The following is a 23,513-nucleotide window of genomic DNA, read 5'->3' on the forward strand; positions in this document are numbered from 1 at the left end:
GCAGTCTGGTAAGAGAGATACAGATAATAATTCAGGTGTATCACTTAACTTTTAAAGCCTCCAATTATCAAATGTCCTTGAGCTTCTGGCATGTTTTGAGAAGTTTGAAACAAGTACTGTGTTCAAATAAGAACAAAACTAAATTCTTCGGAAACTCTCGCAATGCTGGTAGGAATGATAAGTTGGTAAAAGCATTTGGAAAACCGTTTTGCAGTATCTACTAAAGCTGAACATACGTATACTTTATGACCCAACAATTCCACTGCTAAATACATACCCAACAAAATGCCTACACGTGGTGATCAAGGGAAATGTACAAGAATGATCACAGTCAAATACTAGAAAGCAAACTGCTTTTCAAAGGATCAACTGTGGTATATTCATACATTGGAATACTACACAGCTATGAGAAAGAACAAACCCTAAGCATATACAACAACACAGATGAATCTCACACACACCTACTTGAGCAAAGGCAACCAGATACAAAAGGACTACACACTATGTAAATCCATGTCTACAGAGTTCCCAAATAGGCAAAACTCATCTTTTTGTAAGAAGTCAAGGTAAGTGGTTGCCCTTGAAAGAGCAATGGGAGGGGAACAAGGAGGGATTCCAGGGTCCTGATAATTCTGCTCCTTGCTCTGGGTGCTGGTTACACAGATGTAACTTCGTGATAATTCCAGCTACATGCTCATGATCGCTGCATTCTTGTGTAACTATTATATTTACTTCAATTAATGTTTACTAAAGAAAACTACTGTCACTTCTCAAATTAATTTACAGTTGCTTTGTTGACATGATCCCACCAGTTCTTCAGGCTTAACTTAAAATCTGCACATAAACAGGAAGCTCTGGGGAAAACAAACCATGTATGACCCGCCACAGCAGAGATGGCAACTCAGTGCCAAGTGTTCTTCTATTTCCCAATAATCCCATGACCAAGGTCAACACTGATAAATCTAAGCATGTCACTTCCTCCAAGTGCAGGGAAGCACCACCCGAGCCTCAACAATCAGGCTGACATAGGAGAGGAAAGCTACTCACCATGCCCACTCTACCATGTTTTCTACAGTGCTTTAAAGTTAGGGAGTACCCCAAAAAATTGCTAATTAATTCTAAAAGCAATGATTTAAAAGCAAAAGACTTGAAAATAAAGGCCTTTGGGTAGGCAGTCCTCTTACCAGTTGCTCGCCATTGTAATGACCTTCAATAATACGATCATAGGAGATGCCAACGGGTATTATCAAGATGTCTGGGATGGTATTGGTAGACAGAGTATCTACCACAACGGACAAAAGTCCTGCCCGAGCACAGGAGGTTTTTCCACTCCTGGAACGTGTGCCTTCCAGAAAAATCTCCAAGAACTGCTGCTGTCGAAGGAGTTCAACTATATGCTGGGATGTAAGAAGAAAGTAAACCATGAACTCAAGGCCATGCAACTGAGAATAAGCTCAGCAAAGTTAAATCTTAAAAAATATATATATATTTAACTTCACTACTGACAAAATATCTTACACAAGTAAGAGCAACACAGCTCCTTCAGGGCTATATTCTCATGATAACACAAGAAAATCACAAAACCCATGTTACCCAAGCAATAGCTATTCAAATAATTTCTCAGACGATAGTCTGTTTACTAAATCTCACTCAAGTCTCTCTGTCCTTCTGTTATGATAACTACCATAATCGCCTGACGGGTAATCAGAGATCATACATACCCCATTGAGCAAAGCTCTGTAGAGAACATCCTTGCGTCCATCTGGCGTTTCATCTAGCCTCCGTCGTATGAAAAAGCCCCCGAGCTTATGGATCAATGTGCTATAAGTTCAAGAATGCATTAATCATTTACAAAGGAAAATCTGAAAAGAATACTCAGATTCCAAGTTACTGCAGAACATCTGCCATATGGATATAAATCACAAGTGTTATGGGAGCTGCTGACAGCTGACGGTGCAAATATGGACATTTTTTCATTTTCTATGTTACTGACATGTTTCAGTCATTTACACTTTTCATCAGCTTTTATTAGAATATCACTTCATGTACTGAAGTTTTATTATATCTGTTCTAAACCAAAAGAGACTTACAACATATATTACCGTGCAAAGATGACATTATCGATTTTAAGAGGATTGTAAAATAGACTGCTAACTTTTAAAACCCTGTCCAGGATCTCAAGACATGGACTGGTAAGTCTGCTGATGGCACATTTACTGCAAAATGAATGTCATGTTACAAAAGTTCCTCTGGAGAAATTTTCTCAAATAAGCACTGCTTAGAAAATGCCTGTTAAACAAAAGTAATTTTATCAAACTGAAACCAAGCATAAGTGTCTTTCCAAAACATGAAGCAATAATGTGCTTCACATACACATACATAGGAATAAAACAATTATTTTTGCAACCCTGTGTCTCTTTCTACAACACTGATGGATTATGATACAAAGCTAAAATATTCTAATATTTAAGTCAATCTGTCCAAACTCAGAGCTGCCTATTCTTTTCAAATAAAGTAATATAAATATTAACATATATTTTCAGTATTTTCTGTAGTCAGTATAAGTATGCAACTGTAAGCTATTCCCAGAGCTTAATATCACTTTCTGAGAGTAAAACTGCAGAAAAGTTCATAATGAGCAAGATGAACCACCCATAAAAACAACATACCCTGAAAAGTGCTTTGTGAATGTGTAACTGGCATGCAACAAAAGAAAGCTGCAAATAAACAGGCCAGGTAATCAATAGTCTGTCACATCTGAGAAATGATGAGCTAAGACTAGCATAGAGTGCATGAAAAGAAAAATTGGATTATGAGAAATGATCAGTGTTTAGGAAGCACTTCAAGGGATCCAGGTTGAACCTGTAGGGAACGAGTACTGAGTTACTCTGACTTCAAGAAAAGCAAACTGTTACGAGGCAAGGCTGCCCTAGAGCCCAGATGGAAAAGCCCTTTGCTCTTAGTCTGTTTCTACCAGCAACTTTCTGATGAGTTTCTAAGTCAGCTTCCCAGGTTCCTCCATACTGGGAAGAGGTGCCCAGGAGAAAAATCACAGATAGTCTAGTCACTGGAAAAGCATGTCTGCCCTGCAGAGTCATATCACACTGTACTACAGCAGGCTGTTTGTCTATATTCCTCATCAGATTATGAGCTATTTGAAGGCAAGGATTAAGTATCTTGTTCACTCTTGTCTAAAGCCCAGCTGGTTAAGTATCAGCTAACTGCACAAATGAATGGCTTCTCATCAGGGCCTCATGAGATGGGTTCGCCAGAGCTCCCTGAACCATGGGGCTGAGGATCAGACTTCACTGCCTGCAAAGGTAATGGCTGCCACTTTGGGAGGCCCTACCTGTACAGCCTGCCAGACCACTCACTTCCAGTCACTCTCCAAAGCCAATTCCCACTGGCGATCAGGTCTACTACCTACCCAGTTCCCAGGGGGCAAACACCTGGAAGTCTTCCTCCCTTTTCTGTCCCTCTTTTGAGCCCCACATCGGGACCAGCATTTGGTCTTATACATTCAATTTACTAAATACTTTTTAAATCTGTGACCTCCTCTCCAAAAGCATTACTACACTTCTAAATTAAGCTTTATCTTTTGCCTGAACTATTCCGATAGTCAGAATTGTTCTAATTTCCTCTAATCCAGATTGACTTTTCAAAATGCAAATCTGACATGTCATTTGTCAACTAGAGGATACACTCTAAACATAGCTTAGAAATTGTTTTTCTCTAGCTCTCCCTACCTGTTTAGTCACAACTTCTAGCCTGACCCTTCCCAATGCATCCTACACTCTAACCCTACTGAATCATCTGCCATTTCCTGACCATACCATGCAATCTCTCTGCCTTTTCACATACTATTTCCTTTGAATGGAATGTACTGCATCTCCTGAAACCTCTAAAAATACATTGTCCACGTTATACGTATTGTTGTGTTTTCCAGCTCTAATAAATTGCAAGGTCGAAGTTAACAGGTATGGCTCTTCTTCCTTACCTTTACTCCACTGCAGCCACCAACCATCTTCTTACCCTACCTCCCTATTGCCAAGACTAAGACAGCAATTTGCTGTCTTGTCTAATTGCCCTTTATCCATTTGATAAATATTGCCCATAAAGTTTAGGTAGCCACAGTTCACCAAATATCCTACATAAAACACAGAAAAACCTAGTGATTGTCTTAATACTTTTTTGTACTTTCCAAATTTTCCACAATAAACATGCATTACTTTTATAATGAAAGTGAAAAAGCTAATGTCATGTTTACAATAGCGTGTGGCAAAAGGTACAATGAAAAAAACAAAATTCAAAACATAATCTTTCTCACACTTTAAATTTACAAATAAGCTGATCTTACCTGAAGATGGGAATGTTGAGATTATTGCCTGAAGCGATATATGGTGCTTTGATGTTATGGCAGAAGAGAATGAAAGTGAGCAGTAGATAGTCAATATGTGATCTATGAACTGGTAGAAATATAAGCGGCAAATTCGTCTAGTAAAAGGAAAAATGCCAAATTCAAAATTCAAATGTAAACTTCACTCACACTTTGCAACTTTGTATTTGGTTAGAGTCACTGGCTAATCAGTGATTTATTCTTCAAAAACATTGTCCGGTAATGTGAAATTCTTTCAACTTAATACTTATCTAGCTAAAAACAGCCACCACAATAACAAAAAAGAATCTGGGAAGAAGAAGAGCAACTGAGAGTTCCTGTTGCCTCTGTCTTCTGAGAGGCGGCCTTCATCGTGTAAAAAGAGCATAGGTTTTGGAGTCAAGCCTAGTTTGGTTTGAAATCCTGGGCAAGTCACATATTAGCCATGACTTGGGAAAACTATTTAAACTATCTGTGCCTTGATTTCCTCATTTATAAAACAGGGATTGTTCTACCTGACTTTCAGAGTTGTTATAAGGTACCTTAAAAAAGGAATCCTGCATATTGCTGGCAGGCTCTCCCCTACCCCACTCCTCCTCCCCAGATACACAACTACTGTCTCCTGTGGGGAAATCTTCCAGGTAGCTTGGAATGCACAGCAGTAACAAGAGAGCACACCCGCACAAAAGAACAGTATACAAAGGAACTCTAAAATCACTCTATAAACATGGAGAAAACAGAATGAGAGTCACAGAAATTCTTGCCTCAGTTGCAGCTTTAACCATTTCAAGTTGACCCTTGTGAATCTGAATATTCCAAAAGAAGCTGTTAAACAGTTTGAGCAGCACCCATCCAGTCAGTCTAAAAGAAAATGTTTAAAAGAAAGAAACTTAAATGTATATACACACACACAAACATGCAGATGGCATTTGTCTACTCATGGTTCTGAACCTACAGCCTCAAAGTGCTTAGTAAGTGACTGCATATGTGCGTGCGTGTATCTGAACTGAAATTAAAGAACTGACCTTACAAATATCCTACTTATAAATGCGCCCATTTATTATGGACTAAAATCTACCATTTCACTCATTAAGCAAGCTTTACACTTCAGAAGCGAATGACCAAGTGAATATTTAGGTGAGCAGCCACCACAAAAAACCATTCCCTTTATTTAAGGCATGCGTATGTGAAACCTGTCTCAAACTAGTCCAGAGAGACGTCAGCTGTAATACAATGACTGCTATCAGTTAACAGATACAAGGCACCTTAAAGCTTCACACAGTGCTGCTTCCCATGGAAGATGAATTAAGAATGTAAAGAGGAGTTGGTTTCAGCATTAGAATATGTCAAAGGTTTTTTTGGACCAAGAGCGTTGTGCTGGGAAAGGAAAAGTCCAATGACTCAGTCCTGTTTGCTAAAAATAGGATGACTCTTGTTCAAAGCATTTTGCCTTGCCTTTTAATACCTGATCATTGCTGGTGAGACAGTGGCAACCATTTCTTGAAGGATCCTTTTGGCTTTCTTTTTCACTTTATTGCTGGCCTTTAATTGCTGCTGAGCAGAACCATCAGGGTTTAATTCAGCAGCCACTTCTGCAATTGCCTCTTGTACTCTGATGTGAAAATGGAAAGACAGACAATGTAACTGGCTCTATGCTACATCTTGTATGCAGCATTTTCCAAGTCATAGCTATAAATCTCAAAACAAAATGTACTTTCTCTTTAATATACAGTTAACATGACAGAATACCTCAAGTTAGATGTGCTTTCTTTGGCTTTCTATTAAATATCAAGGATATTATTTTCCTAAATTGATGAATCCCTGAGGAATCAGGAAAGCAGACTTAAGAATTAAATTCAAATTTGCTGGTAACAACTATGTGAATTTGAATGTTCCCATTATGCTATGAAAGACACAAAGTTGCACTCTAGCAGAAGGGAGAAAAAGGAAGATTATCCCTTTAGGCATGTAATTCAGAGGCATAGAAAGCCTACTGTCAAAGTAATGTTTGATTTTTCATTTTAAGACCTAATTTATTAGTCATCTATACTGTGACTCTATCAGTAGAACTGTTATGTAAGACTCTAAAGGAGGGATCAATGAGGGACATAAATATTTACAAGTGTTTTCCAAATAAAACCAGTTATTTAAAAAAAGGTACAGCTCAAGATTAAAATAGCAGAGAGCAATGAACAGCAAAGTAAGAGAAGATTTCATCTGGTTTTGTAAATATTCCATGTGACTTAGAGTAAGACCACATGAGGTTGAACCTTCTTAAATCACTTCTAATATCCTAGTTACTAGTCAAAATATCCCAATGGAATAAAATAAACTTGAAGGTGTTTACCTAGAAAATAGATTTATAATAATCCAAGGGAGTTTCAAATAGTTGTGTTTTCTCCCGCTGTTGCTAATGATTTAGACTAGTGTGCAGCAAAAGTGCACATTAGCCCCATAATTAATTAATACACAAAGGCCAATCCTATATGACACTGATGTGCCCTAAGTCTATTCCTTAAATAGAACTTATTTCAACCTGGCTAGGAATGTTCTCACAAGCACTTGACATGATTATTACATCTTCACTATCACTCATATTCACTCAATAAGTGTTTATTATGTTCCCGCATAGTTTAGGCCTCAACAACCACACTATAGTTCACCCTGGTCTCTGCCTCCCCATCCAGGCAGATATCTACCATGGGCCACACCAAGGAGGTGGAACAGAGACCAATCTTCACCCAAATTCCTGTATTCTAATGCCTAACCTTGAGAATGACTTATTTCCCCACTCCACCTGAGTTCACGTCAGTCTCTCCCATTTCTAAGCAAGCTCCTCTGAGAGCAAGGACAGTCATTCTCTTAAAATTTCTATGATGACTTTTTGGTACAAAAATTTGTGCCCAGTTACCCAGTAACTGACAGAATTATCAAACTCACTTGTCTTTTGGCTACAAAATGGGAAATATATGTCCTAACCATTCATAGTACAGAAAACTTAACAGAAAACTCTGGAAATACGTACATCTCGGAACTCCAATTTGCCTTTCCTGTATCAGAATCCCATTCAATTGTTAATGCATAAAATAAGACTGCCATCCCCACCTGCCACCACTCACCAGAACCACCTGCTCTCCTGCCTTGCCTTGGTTTCCTCTGGAGTTTAACATTTATCATCTGGAAATGCCAACAGCTCTTGAGATGGATTCCCAGAGAAACTAAAGGTTCATAAAGGAAATTACTTCTCCCCTCCCCTGCTCCCCATCCCTGCCTCTCTCTTTTGCAACAGTGTCCCCACCCTCACCTACTGCTGTTCAGTACATTTTCAGTCAGATTGGTGGCAAACATGCCTTTATGGACATCTCGCTCTTGAACAAAAAGCACGTAAGAAAGACGTCTCGCAAGCCATCCGCGGTGCCTGCAACATAAAAATGATTTAGCAGAGCAGTACTCTAGGAACACTTAAAACAAGTTGGTTAAATTATACAGTGGTTTCCCTTCTGTAAAAACAAAGCCTCATTTCATTTCCTGAGATTTGGAGTTCTGCTATAGCAAATTCTCCCCAGTTTAGTATGTTATCCCAACAATTTCATTCGAATTCCTTTCATGTACTTTCACCGAATTTCTTAATGTGAGTAGATGCCTTACCTTTGTGTATTAATGCTTGAATAGTGTTACTTTGCCAAATAGTAACCCGAATATAAAAGCAAAAGAAAAAAATCTTACTTTATTAATACCATTTAAAAAAGCAAATATATTGAATGCTATATATATAAGCTATATAGCTTGCAGTTATAGCTATGGGCTATAAAAAGATAATTTGGAAGTCCTTTCCCACTGTGAAGGGCTATTTTCTTTTTATTATTGTAATTCTTCTAAGTAATCACCAGCTCTTGAATTGACATGACTGATCAGTTGAGAGAAGTCAAGGATAATGGGAATATGGTCTGAATATTTTTATTCTGGGCTCATGAAGCCAGGAGTTCTTACTTTTCTTTTTTTTAATACATATTCAACACATCTAAGGGACAGGACATAGTCCTGTGTCAGTGACTATGGACTATTTGGATGGGGGGTCAGGACAGGGATCCCATAATAAGAATACCACAAACCTTCATTATGCAATGATTTGAAAACATTTGTAATAATTATATAATGCCTCATTATCATTCCCCCCATAATGACATTCATATGGACAGAAGACTTACAGTATAAATTCATTAACTGAGAAGCTCTCAACTGAGGAAGAACTGTTTACTAATCACTTGTTCCTTCCTGTCTCCTTCCTGATACTCTATTTTTCTACCTCCTTTCCTTTGTCTCAATTCTCTACAAACTTAGCCCAAAATGTTATGTGTAATTCTAAATTCTCCCAAATGAACATTTTCAGAATTATCATTGGAATATAAGAAGTCCATCCTGTCTATGAAATCCCTTCATGTGTGTGTGTGTGTGTGTGTGTAAAAATGTTTAGGATTTGCTTCATGAAACACTTACTAAATACCCAACTCAACTGCACAGGCAGTTTATTATATCGAATGGTTTCCTACTGCCTAGGCAAGACAGCAAATGCTTTCTTTTTTAACTGCCTCCAATTAAGGGCAACAAATGAACCCTTTGGCTTTATGCCTGAGACATTTACTTATATTTAGAAGAGACTCTATGAGATCCCTTTTCTTAGGATCTTAATCATGTCAACCAAAGGAAGAAGGAAAAAAATAACCAGTGGACCTGAATATCTCCTTTCTCCTTTAAATTTAAGAGAGAAAGATATAGAGAAGGATACCAAGGGAATGGGAAAAAATAAGTCCCTTGACTTCAGTTCTCTTTTAAAAAAAAAGTTAACTAAAGCATATAGATGTATATAGTTATTATTTTCATTTATGATCTCATCATCAAAATAGGAGAAGTATCATCAGAAGGGCTTCAATTTAAATATTTGACTTCTTGGACCAATTTTTCATGGAATTTCAAGTGTTTCTCACCACCACCTGAGTCTACTACTTCCCTAGTCCAGGCATTAACTCTTAGAATTGTAAAGACTGGTAGGATGTTCTGCTGCTGTTTCTCTCTTGCATCACAGACATTCACCCCTCCTTCTTAATCCCCTCCCTTACTTTCAAGCTTAGATTCACATAAAACAAAGCTTCTTTTCTCTTACTCTGGTGCTTAAAAGCCCATCCCCATATATCAGAAATTTGGAAGATTCTAAGAAAAATTTTAAGTTAATAATAAATCAAAGGACATTTGCTTAATAGAGGAAAATGTCTTCTAAAACTACGGATTATGCTGATTTCAATCAGCTATACTTTTTTTGTAAGTATAAAATAATCATAATAGATCATAAGACGTTCAAATTTACATCTCTCCTGAGACAAATCCTTACATTTTGGTACACTTCAGATGCAAAATCAGTATATGAGTAAGAAAGAGCTATAACTGGTAGTATACTCATGAAGATATTTATTACAACAAATTTATTATAACAAAACATAACTACCGCAGTGGTAATAGCATAGATGTCTATTCAGGTGGCTATACTACCTCTAATTTTTAGATAAAGCCTCTTGTGTCAGAAGCTCATATTCTATTAATTCTCAAAAACCATTTAGATTTAGATTAACCAAAAAGAGATTAATCTAAAAGTTTGTTAACTGATTATTATGATATCTTTTTTTTTGAAATGTATGAGAAATATAAGACACTTCTTTTTTACCTTGTGTGAGTTTCATTGATATAAATAACATTCCGCAAACCCAAAGACGGGATACTGGAGTTGAAAAACTTATCCTACATAAAACAAAATAAACATAGACATAACTATACAACTGGATAGCTGATGAAGAACTCACATTACTTACTTCTTGATGACTTTTCTAATTTAAGCAAAAAGTTAGGCATTACTTTAAAAAAATGAAAAATCATATTTTATTGAAAATTATTTGTTTGGCTTCAAAGTCACAAATTCAAAATTAATCCTTAAACCTTGCAAGGAAATAGTGCCTTCCTTTCCCGTTTCACTCCCTACCTCCAACCCAAAAGAGCAGAAGCTATACAAGAGCTTAAGACACTGACAAGAATAGTACAGATTTCAGTGCTCCCAAAATACAAAAATACCTTGCTAAATCCACGTTAGATTACTAAATCTCCCAGTAACCCTAACACACAAGAATTGTTATCCCTATTTTATAGACAGGAAAACTGAAGCTGATAGAGGTTTAATATTCAATTCTACACCTTGATCCAAAGAGTATAGTCTTTCTGTTCCCCTAAAATGACTATCCACTTAACAAGAAAATGTATGGCTAAAGGTCACCTTCTTTACAGAAAATCTAAAAAGACAATCCAGTAATAGCTCTGCTGAAAAGAGAAAGTCTATTGTTTTATCAATGTGGGCAAAAAGGTAAACTTTTCACAAAAAAATTTGAGATTTTTTTTTTAAACTAAACATATGATCTTTTACTATTGGAGCCAAATATACATTGATGTCACATTGTACAAGTTGCAAAGCACTTTTACATTTGCTATGGAAAGGATTTTACTATGTCCTCACAGCAACACAGAGATGAGCACAGGACAGTTACTGCTGCCATGTTAAAGATGAGGGGCCAGGAAACCATACGAGTAGATTCCCTGGATCAGATCCTGACTCTGCTTCCTGCCGGCATGTGCTTTTTGGCAGGTCAAGTAATATTCATGTCCCTCGGCCCTCTTCTCTGTGAAATGGGAATAAGAATAGTGACACCACTTCGCAGGGTTGTTGTGTAGGTGAATGAGTCAACAGCACCCAGCCCGCAGTACTTACCAAGCGGGGGTGGGAACCTTTGCAGAGAGTTGTTTATTACGTCGATTAAAAATTTGAGATTTTTATACCTCAATAAAAGATATGAAAATATTTAAGTGAAGACTCTTTAGAGAAAATGAAAATAGAATTTCAAAGAAAAGATAGGAAATATCAAAAAATTACTATGAAAATACTGTCAAATAAAAATTAAGTAAACATGCCATGGAAGAATTTTAAGATTATGTTCAGCTCCACCAGGTACTATATTCAGCCAAAAATAATGATCTGTTATACTACTCACCCTAACTATCATCACTACCACGAAATAATTTTCTATACTGTTTTCTGGCTTAAGAATGCATTAGAGTTGAGGTATTGTTTTGATCTTTTAAGCACACAAACTTAAATGAGATAAAATGCCAGTTCTAAAAAGAAAAGCCATGTGATCTTCTATTTAAATTTTTATTTCTACTGGCCTATCAATCCGAACTGGCCTTCCTCCTAGACTAGAAATTTCATGATCCTTCAATTTTACCAAATTTGCAACAAGGCACTTGTGATTTAGAAAGAACAATACTGATATTAAAACACTCTTGAGCAGACTTGAATTTTTAACATAAACTGCTTGGGTCCTACACAAACCTCTCCCTTGTTGGTAAATCTCTTTATAACAGACTCAGAATTCTGCCTCCTGACAAGCTAGCCCTGAGTAGAAAATTCACACAGCACAGTTGGCTATTCACACGGGTTATAGGCAGCCTCTATAAATGACAGGCACTTAAATGGCAGAATTTCTGTCCTGATAACTGGCCCATCCCCGAGAGAGCTTAACGTCCAGGTATATACCTTTTAAAAGTAACTCTACTGCCTTAGGATACAGCTACATTAGAGTCTACATTCCTGTGCTAACTCATCCCTCTGGCAAAACACCAGAAGCTCTCCTCTCCTCAAATCCTACCCTGTAATGTGCAAGATTTGCATAGCTTGTGTTTTTTCATCCAAATACTTATACACATTCTTTCTTCAATCTTCATCCTAACATTTTAGTGACCATTCTTTACTATCACAGTCAACAGACATGCTTCCCCCTGCTCCCACCCACCCAGGAAAAGAAACTTAGCAAAAGGGAGAGTAGGACAATAAAGCCACAGCTTTAACTTCTTGGAGGGATCTGCTCTCTCCCATCTCGCTCGGGTTTTGACATTGAGTGCCACAGTACGACATCTAGAAGTTACATGAAGGTTCCCACCAACTCTTCAGAAAAGCTATATGAAAGTAACATGTCCTCTCACCCTCAAGTCATACAAAATCTAAAAGAGAAGCGAACTATTTCCTAGCATCAACTATTAGACCAATGTTTACTGAATAACTGAGTGAAAGAAAATTGAGTCAACATCTTTACTTGGAATATCTGGGTTATAAACATGGACCTAAATTCTAAACATGACTTAAGTTCATCAAGACTATATTCACACAAAGTTGGACATCTGTGTCCCATATTTCACTGCTGATTAAGGGTCAAGCAGTTAACACTCCTACCCAGCTCTGGGGAGTACAGGAATAACAACATCTTCCAACAAATGGTCTTTTCCGGCTTATGAGGCTTTCTTTCCATTTTAAGGTTGCCGATCTGAAGACAGTAGGTCTGAATCCACACTCACCCTAATAAACATGAAGGAAACAATATCTGAATGAAAGAGAATTATACTTGTCCACTTGGTATCTAAAACTAATATATTTCAGATACAAGAGAAACCTATGACCTATTTTTCTTTTTGTAGGATAGGTATGTGTTTCTCAGAGTGATTTCCATTCAAGGTACTCCCTCAATGACCAACACCTGGAACAAAGCTTGGATGTCAGCAAAAGTTGAGCACCTGAGAAAAGGAATAGCTCGCAACACTGTTGCACACTCCAAACATTCAAAGGTTGCAAACCTAACTTCTAAAAGGGCAAACAGCCTTCTGACAGCAGGATGAATAAAATCAGACTCCTGGATCCCCATGCTCCCGGATAATCTTTCTCCCTCTTAAATCACCCATTCCCACAAAAGAACTACAAAGGATTTACATAGGAAGCAAGTGGTTATAATACAGCTTAAAATATTATTCTTTAAATGAAAAACATGGTAAATTATATAACATTCCTTTATTCTAATATAAGAGTTTAAAGACTAGAATTTAAATTATAGCTGTACTGTCAAACTCTGTTCTTCTGATTTTTCTCCTAACTTTGAGTTCAATAAGCAAAAACAAACAAAAACCCTCCAACATTATTCCTTAGAGAACGTTCAAGAAATATTAAAACATGCCAGGTTATGTTGAAATAGGGAAAACAATACAAGAAAGTTCATGCCCTTCGATTGGAACTCATGCTAAAATGTCCTATTTTTAATTTTTTAAATAAACTTTATTTCCATTACAAAATTTATACTTAGGAATATAACTACAGAAAACAGATACAGAAAAAAATTAATCTCTTTATAATTACACCACCCCCAAACAACTACTAGGTTTTTTTAATATGCAAAAGTGTTTTATTAACATTAACCACTGTAATTTCCTACCCTATTTTTTCTTTTCAATTAACACAATACCATAAGGTTTTTAAATATTAGACTTTTTAAACCTACCTACTAACAGCTGAAGTAGTTTCTGTAGCTATTAACCTCTATTTAATATTATGTGGCTTCGAGCACTTCACGTTGACCAACATCTTTAGGTTGAATACTTTTCCCTTATTTTAAACTTACCCATTCCTCACTTGCATGCTTGCATCGACCAACATTGTATTCTGATGAATTTGGCAGGTAAGAAAGATCTATTGTGCCAAGGGTCAGTGCAGATTCATCCATGTCACAAAGAGTAAGTCCCAAATCATGTGCTATAAAAAATAAATGCCATTTAAGTTCATGAAAAACCTGGAGACTAAATACCAAAACTCAAAATTCTGACTTCTACATTGTTTTACTCTTTAATGAGATGGTAAATGAACTGCTGGTGGAATTCCACCATGTTTACTCAAAGTGTAAAAATGGACTTTGGTATGTTGATATGAACTCAGACTGTTAAGATAAAAAAAAAAAAATCAACATTTGTATCTTCAAAATTCCTGAGCAAAACAGCTATGGAGTTATAAGGGTAAATAATAGTTTATTTTAGGTTCATGACAAAGAATTATTTCATTTGTGTTAATAATTGAATTGTTTCTGGGAGGATGAAGGCACCTGTTTATTAAATGTAAGTTACATGCATACACAGGAGTAGGTAACTTTTTAAATTATGTGCACAGAATTCTCAGTCATACATACTGTGCAATGAAAACAGGTAAGCACAATGTGGGCATTTCTAAAGTTTCCCATTAAAGTGAATTAAGCTCTTAATCTTGTGATGCTGAAAATGAACTGATATTTGCACTTCTAATACGTCTACAAAGTTCTAAAACAAAATCACACTATTTTGAAATATCTAAGCTCTCATCCTTTTCAATAAGCCTTTTCTGACCCTAAGGGGAAAATGTTCACTAACAGTGAACTGCTAAAATAGAAATTAACCTAAAACATAAAACGTTTCTAACATAAGTCTCAAATTATTTTAGCTTTTATGTACTTCTCACCTGGCTTTATTTATTCCTTTAAAACTCTGAAAGGTCACATCCAAGTTAACAGTGTTCCCTGGAGGGCATATTCTTGATTTCTTTACATCCCATCAGGGTTTGTTGTGCTGTTACCCTCAGCAAAACTATGTGTATCCTCAACAATTTCACATACGAAACAATCTAACAATAATAGGCCAGGGGAGAGGACAGTAAAGCAATGCACCTGGCATGAAAGCCCTTTGGCATTGTACAACTGAGGTATCAGTTTCAGGTGCAGAATATAGCCACAACAGGGGGAGCTGGTTATGAGAAAAGTAAGCCGTGGCTGGCCCCAGGGCTGTGGGATGAGGGGAGGCGGGGGGAGGCGGAGGGAGGGAGGGAGAGAGAAAAAGTCTTGTGCCAATAGGAAGTCCAAGCCTCCATCATCCCTCCCCACAGCGTTTATACAAGGTTGAGAAGTTAAAAAAAAAAAAAAAATCCTGGAGACGCTAGGCTGTCAGCTGAGGGGAGCCAACTGTGGGTTTTGAAAGGGACAGGCAAAGGGTCAGCTCTGAAGCCAAACACCCGAGTTCAAATCCCTCACTGCTTACCATCCACGTGACTTTGAACAAGTTGGTTAACTTCTATGCTTTGGTTTCCCCATCTGGAAAATGTGCATAATATGATCGGTCTCACCTCCTGGGTTGCTAGGAAGACTGAATAATACACATAAAGCGCTAGCACAGTGTCGGACACATAGTGAGCGCTCAGTCCAGCCAGTAATCATCTGTCATCGGCTAGTTCCCAGCACCAGTGGCTCGCAGGGCACCCCTCCTGCCTTAAGGCAAAAGCAACGCCATGTCCCTTTCAGGTGCGTTGGGTACCGAGCCCACAGGCAGGATCCCTGCTCCCCACGGGAACCCAGGCCACAGCCAGGTGTCCGGGGGGAAAGCAAACCCGACCGCCACGGGGCAGGGGGGACATGGACCACCTGGCAACTTGCAGGGTGCACCCGGGTCCAGCGGAGAGAATGGACGACGCACCTGTCCGGGCCCGGCCGCCTCCCGCAGCCCGCGGCCGCCCTGTCGGTTCGCACCGGGCCGCTCCGCCGGCTGCAGCAGCCGCAGGAGCCTGCGCTCCGAGGCTCCGCCGGCGCCTGCTGCAAGGTCGCGCCCGGATGACGCAACCGGCGCGAGGGAGTGAGAACTGCAGCCGCGAGTCCGCCCGCCGCGGGTGCGGGTGTGCGCGGCCCGTGGCCTTGAGCGCCGCGTGGGGGTCCGAGAGCGGAATGAGAGTGTGGCACGTATGGTACGAGTGCCCAAAAGAACCATCCTTCTGCCTCGGCGCAGAGTCACGTGTGTGTGTGTGTGTGTGTGTGTGTGTGTACACCCACGTGTACCTAAGTCTGCACTGCGTGAACGCTGCTCATCTAGGTATTTTTATCTCCGCCGGCCTCTTGGGAGTGTGCACTTGGCCTGCCTGGGTTTACTATACATGTGTGTGGTCTTAGGAGATTTATGAGAGTGCAGAATGTACCGGGGAGACGGAGGGGGAGACTGGGGAGGCTGTGTTGTGTAATTTCCTATCAGTGGCTGAGTGCCTTTTCCTTAAAGGAAGAAAATGAGGAGTTAAAAGAGAGACAAATAAGACTTCAAAGAGCCTGAGTCCAAATTTGCCTATCTTTAGCCTAAACTCAAACAAAATAAAATGGGGCACAAAGAAGTTCTTTCACAATATTTGTCATGCCATTGACAAGGCCAGTGGTTATCAAAAGCATTAGCAATTTAGAAGGAAGAAGATTACCTTTTACATACATTCAAGCATTAAGTATGAACTAGCTGCTGGGAACACAGAAATGATTAAAACATAACTCCTCCCCTCACACCTCTGCTACCAGTCCCCATCTCCTCTGCACACACTAGCCTTAAACCTTTCTTCAAAACAAATCCTTGCCCATGCCCACCCATCAAAAGCTATCCAGAGTTCTCTACAGCCCAAATGGCTGAGCCAGGCATATACGGCTTCCACAGATAAGCTTGTACTTTCCCCCCTATTCTCCAGCACGAACCGCTTATTTCAACCTCTGATTGTCCCTTGTCAAGCCATGGGTTCTCATTTGTGCTACCACCACTTACCCCTAAATTTTATAGTTCTTTCCTGAACTAGGTCTCCAAGCCTCCCCTATTCTCTCCAGCTCTCAATAATCCCACCTTCCTGTGAAATCTCACAGATTTACTGTGGTACAAAGAAGTACCTTGGGTCTTTATCAGTTTGTGTCATTCTATGAAACTCATCGTCAATGCCAGTGACTTGCCTCTGTCTCTTGGGTAACACTACAACACTTTGTGGTAGTAAACACTCAAGAGATACTTGTTGAAGCTGAGGAACAAGAAAAAAAGAATTCCTTCTCTTGAATATTCTACTTGTATTTGTAAATCCATCCCAAAATGCACGAGAGGGGGAAAAACGGAAGAAAGTCTCAGCGATTGAAGTCACTGCTAAAGAGAAAGTAATGAGAAATGAAGTAAGAGAGCATCACAGGAATTAACACATAAGCCAGAGAGAAACATTAAATTGTCATACATCAGTGTCATTGGTAGGCAACACTTAATGTAACACATTGCACATGTGTTTATTGTATTTTCAGGAGATAATATAACACAAGGTGGCTTGCATTACCTAATGAGAATTGTTTTGGAAATGGGTGACACCCTTGCCAATCTGTTTTATCAACAGAACCACAGTAATTTACAGTAATCCAGTCTAGCCAGTCAAGATGGAGCAACAAAGGCTGAATTTACTCTCTAATGAAAACAACATACATACATCCATAAAACAGGCAGCAATACAGGGCCATGGTCCTTAAGGAGAGGAAATAAATGAGGCAAGCACTATGATTGCCTCAGCTTTATGCTAGAGAGAGTTGCCAAGCTGCAGTGCAGAGAGGGGAATCCACAAAGACCTAGATAGACTCTCTGAGTTGAGGAGATAGAATTGGGAAGACCAGGAAAGCCAAAGCAACCGGAGCTCGGAGTAGAGTATCAGAGAGGAGAGAGCTCTGCAGAGAAAGGGGGAGCTCTGGAGACCTACAGAAAGTCTTGCTTTAGTCTTTAGCTGATTGGCTCATGAGCACATGACTGGGAGGAAGCTACCCAAGGCCAGGGAAAGAATCACCTACCCAGAGAGAGAGAACAAGTTTGTATAAACAGGGACTGTTCCTTTTAGCAGAAGCCAAAGAGAGAGAGAGAACAAGCTTTATAGAACAGGGGCTGTTCCTTTTACCACAAGCCGAAGTGGAAAGGTTCCCAGTGATCATGTAAGACCAGGAATAGGGTCTGATCTTGGCACCCAGACTGGAAACCTCATAGTTCATGGCTAAAAGGTCTTGCCTCAGTCGTGAGGTAGAATTAACACTGAAGTAAATGCTGCTCTGATCCTAACAAACCTTAAAAGCCAGCTCCGAAAGGATCAAACTGTTTTCAAGAACAAAGCGTTCCAAAACAAAGCACACCAATACTCATATGAAATCAAAAATTGCCAACACACAACAAAGTAAAATTAACAATGTCTATCATCCAATAAAAAATGAGCAGACATACAAAAAGATTCAGGAAAGAATGACCAAAAGACCTGAAAACATTGCAGTAGAAACTATCAAAGTGAAGTACAGAGGGAATAAAAGGACTGAAAAAAAATGAATAGAGTATCAATGAGCTTAATATACATGCATTTGAGGTTCCTAAAGGAAAGGAGAAATATGGGAGTGAGGAGCAGTAAGGGACGACAGAACAAAATCTGAAGAAATAGAGGCTAAAAACTTCCCAAATTTGTAAAAACTATATACTCACAAATCCAAGAAGCTCAACAAACTCCAAGTATAAACATGAAGAAACTAGACAAAGGAACATCACAAGCTGTTAAAATTAGTGATAGAATGAAAAGCTTAAAAACAGGGCAAAAAGACATTTCTGTGCAGAGGAGCAAAGAATGACAGCAGACTTCTCATTAGAAATTTGCAAACAAGAAGACAGTAAAGTAGCATCTTCAAAGGAAAAAGTGTCGATCTAGAATTCTTTCCCCAAATACATATATTTCAAAATAAAGACATGTTCTGATACAAAACTGAAAGGATTCATAACCAGCAGACACTTACTACAAGAAATGTTAAAGTCCTTCAGGTAGAAAGAAAATGCAACCAAAGGGAAACCTGAATCTACAAAAGAAATTGAGAGCTCAAGAAATCATAATATGTAAGTAAATAACTTTTTCCTTCTTTTTAAAACTCTGTAAAAAAGTAATTGCCTAAGGCAAAAATAAGAACAATGTTTTGTGGGGTTTATAACATATGTAGAAATAAAATGTACAACAGCAGCACAGCTTCCAGAGAGGAGGAAGTATCCCGTTGTAATATTCTTATAGAAAGCGAAAAGTAGCCTAGCACAATTAAAGGGAAACTGGTAAGTTAAAGATGTATACTCTAACTCCGAAAGGCGCTACTATGAAAACAAAAAAGAATTATATTTAATATATCAATGAAGAATATAAAGTAGAATCATGAAAAAAAAAACACCCAGTGAATCCAAAAGAAGGCAGTAAAGAGGAAAAAGGAAAGACTAGAATAGATAAAAAGAAAGTGTATAGCAAGATGGTGGATTCCAATCCAAAGCATATAAGTAATCACCCCCACTTAAAAGAAAAAGATTGTCAGATTGGAGAAAAAACAAGAACCAGTTATATGCCACATATATTTTAAAAAACACTTTAAATATAAAGCCAAATAAAAGACAAAGATTGAAAAACCACATACCATGCTAAAGCTAATCAACAGAAATATAGGTGGTTATATTAATATCACTGTACATTTCAATATAATTAATATTACCAGAAATAAAGAAAATCCATTTCATAATGATAAAGGAGTCAATCTATCAAGAAGAATAACAATTCTAAGCATTGGTGCATTTAATATAGAATATACAAATCAAAAATTGACAAAATTGTAGGGAGAAATTGAAAAATCCACAATTACAAACAGTAGTTTCAATCCCACCTCTCAATAACTGACACAGCAAGTAGGCAGAAAACCAATAAAGTAACACAAGGCTTGTACAATATTATCAACCAACTTGCCCTAGCTGACATTTGTAGAACACTACACCCAACAATGGGAGAATATGATTCCTTTCAAGTGTACACAGAACATTTACCAAGACAAACTATATTCTGAGCCATAAACAAGTCTTAACAGATTTATAAGAATTCAAGTCATAAACAACATATACTCTAATTACAATGAAATTTAAAAATCAGTAACTTAAAGATATCTGGAAAATCCCCCCAAGTTTGGAAACTAACATGTTTCTTAAAAAAAACAACTGTGGTTTAAAGGAGAAATAAGAATGGAAATTAGAAAGTACTTTGAATTAAATGATGTTGAAAAACATAATTTGAGGGATGGAACTAAAGCAGTACTTACTGAGAAACTGGGAGCAGTAAAACAACTATATTAGAGAATTTAAAAAAAAGGTCCCAAATCATTCATCTCAGTTTCAATGTTAAGGGAAAGCAAATTAAACCCAAAGTAAGCAAAACAAAAACAAGAAATAATAAAGGGAAAAAAATCAGTGAGATAGAAAACAAAAGTAATAGAGAAAATCATCACAACAAGAAATTGGTTCTTTGAGAAGATCAATATAATTGATAAGCCTCTAGCCACATTAATAAGGAAAAATTAGAGAGAAGACATACCTTATCAATATCAGGGATGAGAAAAGTAACCTCACTACGAGGTCTGGATAGTCATCCAGCCTTCTACTGCCCAAACTAGCGCCTTGGTTTTCAGGGTGATATTTCAAGATGTTAGGCCCTGCCTTCATAAGGGGTGTCTGATTAGATACCATAAGAAGCTGGTCCCACCAGTTATACCAGCAAAGAAGCTTTAGGAAGACCAGGCTTTCTCCATCCTGCATGTGTCAAAGTGACATATGTTTATCTATATGTCTATCTGGGTGCATGTTGCATTTTGTTTTGTTTTTCTGTTTTCCACTTTTCAGTCTTTCAAGGAATTTTTAAATCATGTTTCTGTCATCCTACACATTGGTATACCTGCTAACATATTAACATGACTCATTCTCTTGATGATTCTGTAAGATGCAGTGTTCAATTTACAGATAAGAAAAAAGAGGCCCAGAGAAATTAAGTAAGTTGCCCAAACCACCCAAGTAGAAGGTAGCAGAGAAGGGATTTGAACCTAGGCTTTTCTCTTACTAAAACCCACTTTCTTGCTAATAGTTCCTACAGCCTTCCTGTCCCTCTTCAGCAGGCTTTCTTCCAGAATGCCCAGATTCACTGATCAAAACGTACGTGGGTACATTTGTTCAAGTTGCTACAGATCCACCTATGCACAGAAGAAGTTCTCTGCAAGAATATTATGAGGAACATTGTCAACTGACTTGCCAAAATCCAATGATAAAACATCTGTGACACGCCCTGATCTCAAATAAAATAAATATTTTATCAAAAATGTTTAAAGGAGAAACAGTATGTTTGCCCTGACTTACCCTTACTGAGCCCATGCTATTTGCAACATTTACTTTCCTCCAAATTCCTTTCATTCATTTATTTATTCAGTAAATCCTTATAGAACACTTACTGCATGCCAGGCACCCTATTATAGATGCAGCAATGAATGTGACAGCAGAGTACTTCCTCTCTGGGAACTTACAGTCCAGGAGACTTACACAACTCCTGTTTAATAATTGTTTCCAAAAAATCAGCATGAAGTTCATTAGCCTATGGCTTCTGGAAGTCACTTGGATGATTTGAGATAGACACTGAGACTTACCTGTCCAATATCTAGTCCCTCCCACTTCCTGGCTGTCAGCTTTGTTCTGTTCAGGGTGGTCTCTTGCCCAGCCCTGAGAAAAGAATGAATCAAGGTATCCAAGCTAATTATGATAATCTTGTTCTCTAATGTTCTAACTGTCCCTTGCAGCTGAGTGGTCACATGACCCAGTTCTGGGCAATGAGACCTAAGAGGAAGTTGAATCTGAGGATTTCTAGAGATGCTTTTCTTGTAAAACAGAGCAGACACAGCTGGCACTGCCCTTTTTCACTTTTCCTCTATCTGTTCCAAACCCAGCATCATCAATGACACACCGCTGGGTTCTGTTAAATCTCTGTCTTTCTAAGCCACTATAATCTTGTTTTCTTTTACTCACGGGCAAATGTGTTCCTGCCTCATATTTAACTTTGAGCACAGTTCTGGACACTAGAATAACTCAGACACATGGGAAAAAGAGAGAAGTTTGAGAAGTGGTCCCTGTCAGTGTATCCTGCTGGGGGAATGGCAATGGAAGTGACCTTTGAGCCTGCCATAAGAGGCCGCCTTAGGCCAGAAGAGAATGGAACCCCTCTAACTCACCTTTACCACATCTGTGGGAGGACATATTCTTCAGTTTGACTGAAAACTGCTTCTTCAGCAGATCAAGTTAGAAACTTTGAATAAGCCAAGCCTCGCAGTCAGGCTTCTGAGACCTATTTTGGCATCTCCTCCTACACCACAAGGCTCAAACCGCTCTCCCTCCACCAAGAAGGTAGGCTGGCAAGAAGTAGGTATGGTTCCAGCCTTCCAGCTGGTGGTTGTGCCTCAAGGCATGGCATCGATTCTAGAGGAAAACAGGGCACTGGATCAGACAACTAGCAGAGCTAATTAAGAAGTCAGCTTGAAGGTTGGTTTGTTTTCAACTGCAACTTCATTCTTAAAAAATGAAAGGTATTTTTTCCCCTTTTCCCAGAAGTGAAGCCAGATTCTTTGGATTATGTCCTGAGGTTCCCTAGGCCCTTGAGAGAAGCTGAGTAATTGCAGTTAATGGCCTCTTTGTTACTGAAAGTCCCAAAAATGAGAAACTGTTGACCAGGGTCAGTGACCAAGAAGAAGAAACCTGAGTGGGCCTTTGTTTCTCCTGCGGAATTGAGCTGGATTGTGGAGAAGAGGAGATTGTCTGAGAAAGTGGTGGGGGCCAGAAAGCCCAGGCTCTGAGCAACGGCTAACGCTGAGGGTTCTGATTTGAGATCGCTCAGAGGCAGGGCCTTACAGGTGGCCCAACTTCGGGAGGGTGGGGTCCGGAGGACCATGTAGAGTGAGAATCTAGAGCCTGGGGAGCCTCCTGCAGGGTCCCAGTGGCCCAGCGTGCTGTGGGGGGGGGCGGGGGGGAAGGGGGGAGCGTCATGCCCCAAGCAGTGCCTGGGCATGGAGTGATGGGGAGGGAGAGCAGCTTCCAGGCTTTCTGCTCAAGGCAAGTGCCAGGTGAGGGGGAGGAGCCCAATCCCCAAAGGCACTATGGGACTTCTTGAGCCCCTTGACGTGAGCGGTTTAGAGAGATTATTTCAACATCCATTCATTCCTAACACATTGACTGCAAGCCTGTTTTGTGCCCATCTTTTTTAGGCATGGAGGATATCCTGCCCTTGTGGAATTAATAGTCTAATGGCCTGAGACATGTTGGAAGGGAGACAGTAAGGAGAAAGTAAACAAAAATCACAACAAATTGTGGAAAGTGCAATGAGGATCCTAAAGCATCTGTCACGGAGGAAAACAGGGGTTGCTGTTTACCAGCAGATACGGTAATCGGGGAGGCCTTTCTCAGGGAGCAGAGGCGAGAAGAACCTGGCTGTGAAAGTAGCACAGAAAAGACCTTCCCAAGAAGAGGGAACCTCACCTGCCAAAGCCCTGCGGGAGGCCAGAAGGAGGAGCTGGGGAGCCTCATCGGCCAGATA

The 23,513-nt window shown here is 39.0% G+C and overlaps 1 protein-coding gene across 11 annotated transcripts in view; it reads right to left on the bottom strand.

Moving 5' to 3' along the window:
- GPAM (glycerol-3-phosphate acyltransferase, mitochondrial) overlaps positions 1-23,513 on the bottom strand; it is a 55,316-nt gene that overhangs the window by 13,765 nt on the left and 18,038 nt on the right. For 2 of the 11 annotated variants that reach the window (XM_036898433.2, XM_057506318.1), the window contains 9 exons: positions 13,912-14,042; positions 12,699-12,821; positions 10,092-10,165; positions 7,680-7,793; positions 5,841-5,987; positions 5,140-5,236; positions 4,358-4,494; positions 1,722-1,821; positions 1,185-1,397 (listed from right to left, as the gene is read on the bottom strand). In XM_036898433.2, coding sequence (XP_036754328.2) covers positions 1,185-1,397; positions 1,722-1,821; positions 4,358-4,494; positions 5,140-5,236; positions 5,841-5,987; positions 7,680-7,793; positions 10,092-10,165; positions 12,699-12,821; positions 13,912-14,013 — 1,107 coding nt within the window. In that variant the 5' untranslated portion in view covers positions 14,014-14,042. Of the gene's footprint in view, positions 1-1,184; positions 1,398-1,721; positions 1,822-4,357; positions 4,495-5,139; positions 5,237-5,840; positions 5,988-7,679; positions 7,794-10,091; positions 10,166-12,698; positions 12,822-13,911; positions 14,043-14,774; positions 15,054-15,346; positions 15,400-15,431; positions 15,679-15,778; positions 15,911-20,483; positions 20,561-21,098; positions 21,121-23,513 lie in introns of those variants that run through there. The other 9 variants (XM_057506320.1, XM_036898431.2, XM_057506323.1 and 6 more) reach the window with 9 other exon arrangements.

Source organism: Manis pentadactyla, chromosome 8 (assembly GCF_030020395.1).
Source record: "Manis pentadactyla isolate mManPen7 chromosome 8, mManPen7.hap1, whole genome shotgun sequence".
NCBI lineage: Eukaryota > Metazoa > Chordata > Mammalia > Pholidota > Manidae > Manis > Manis pentadactyla.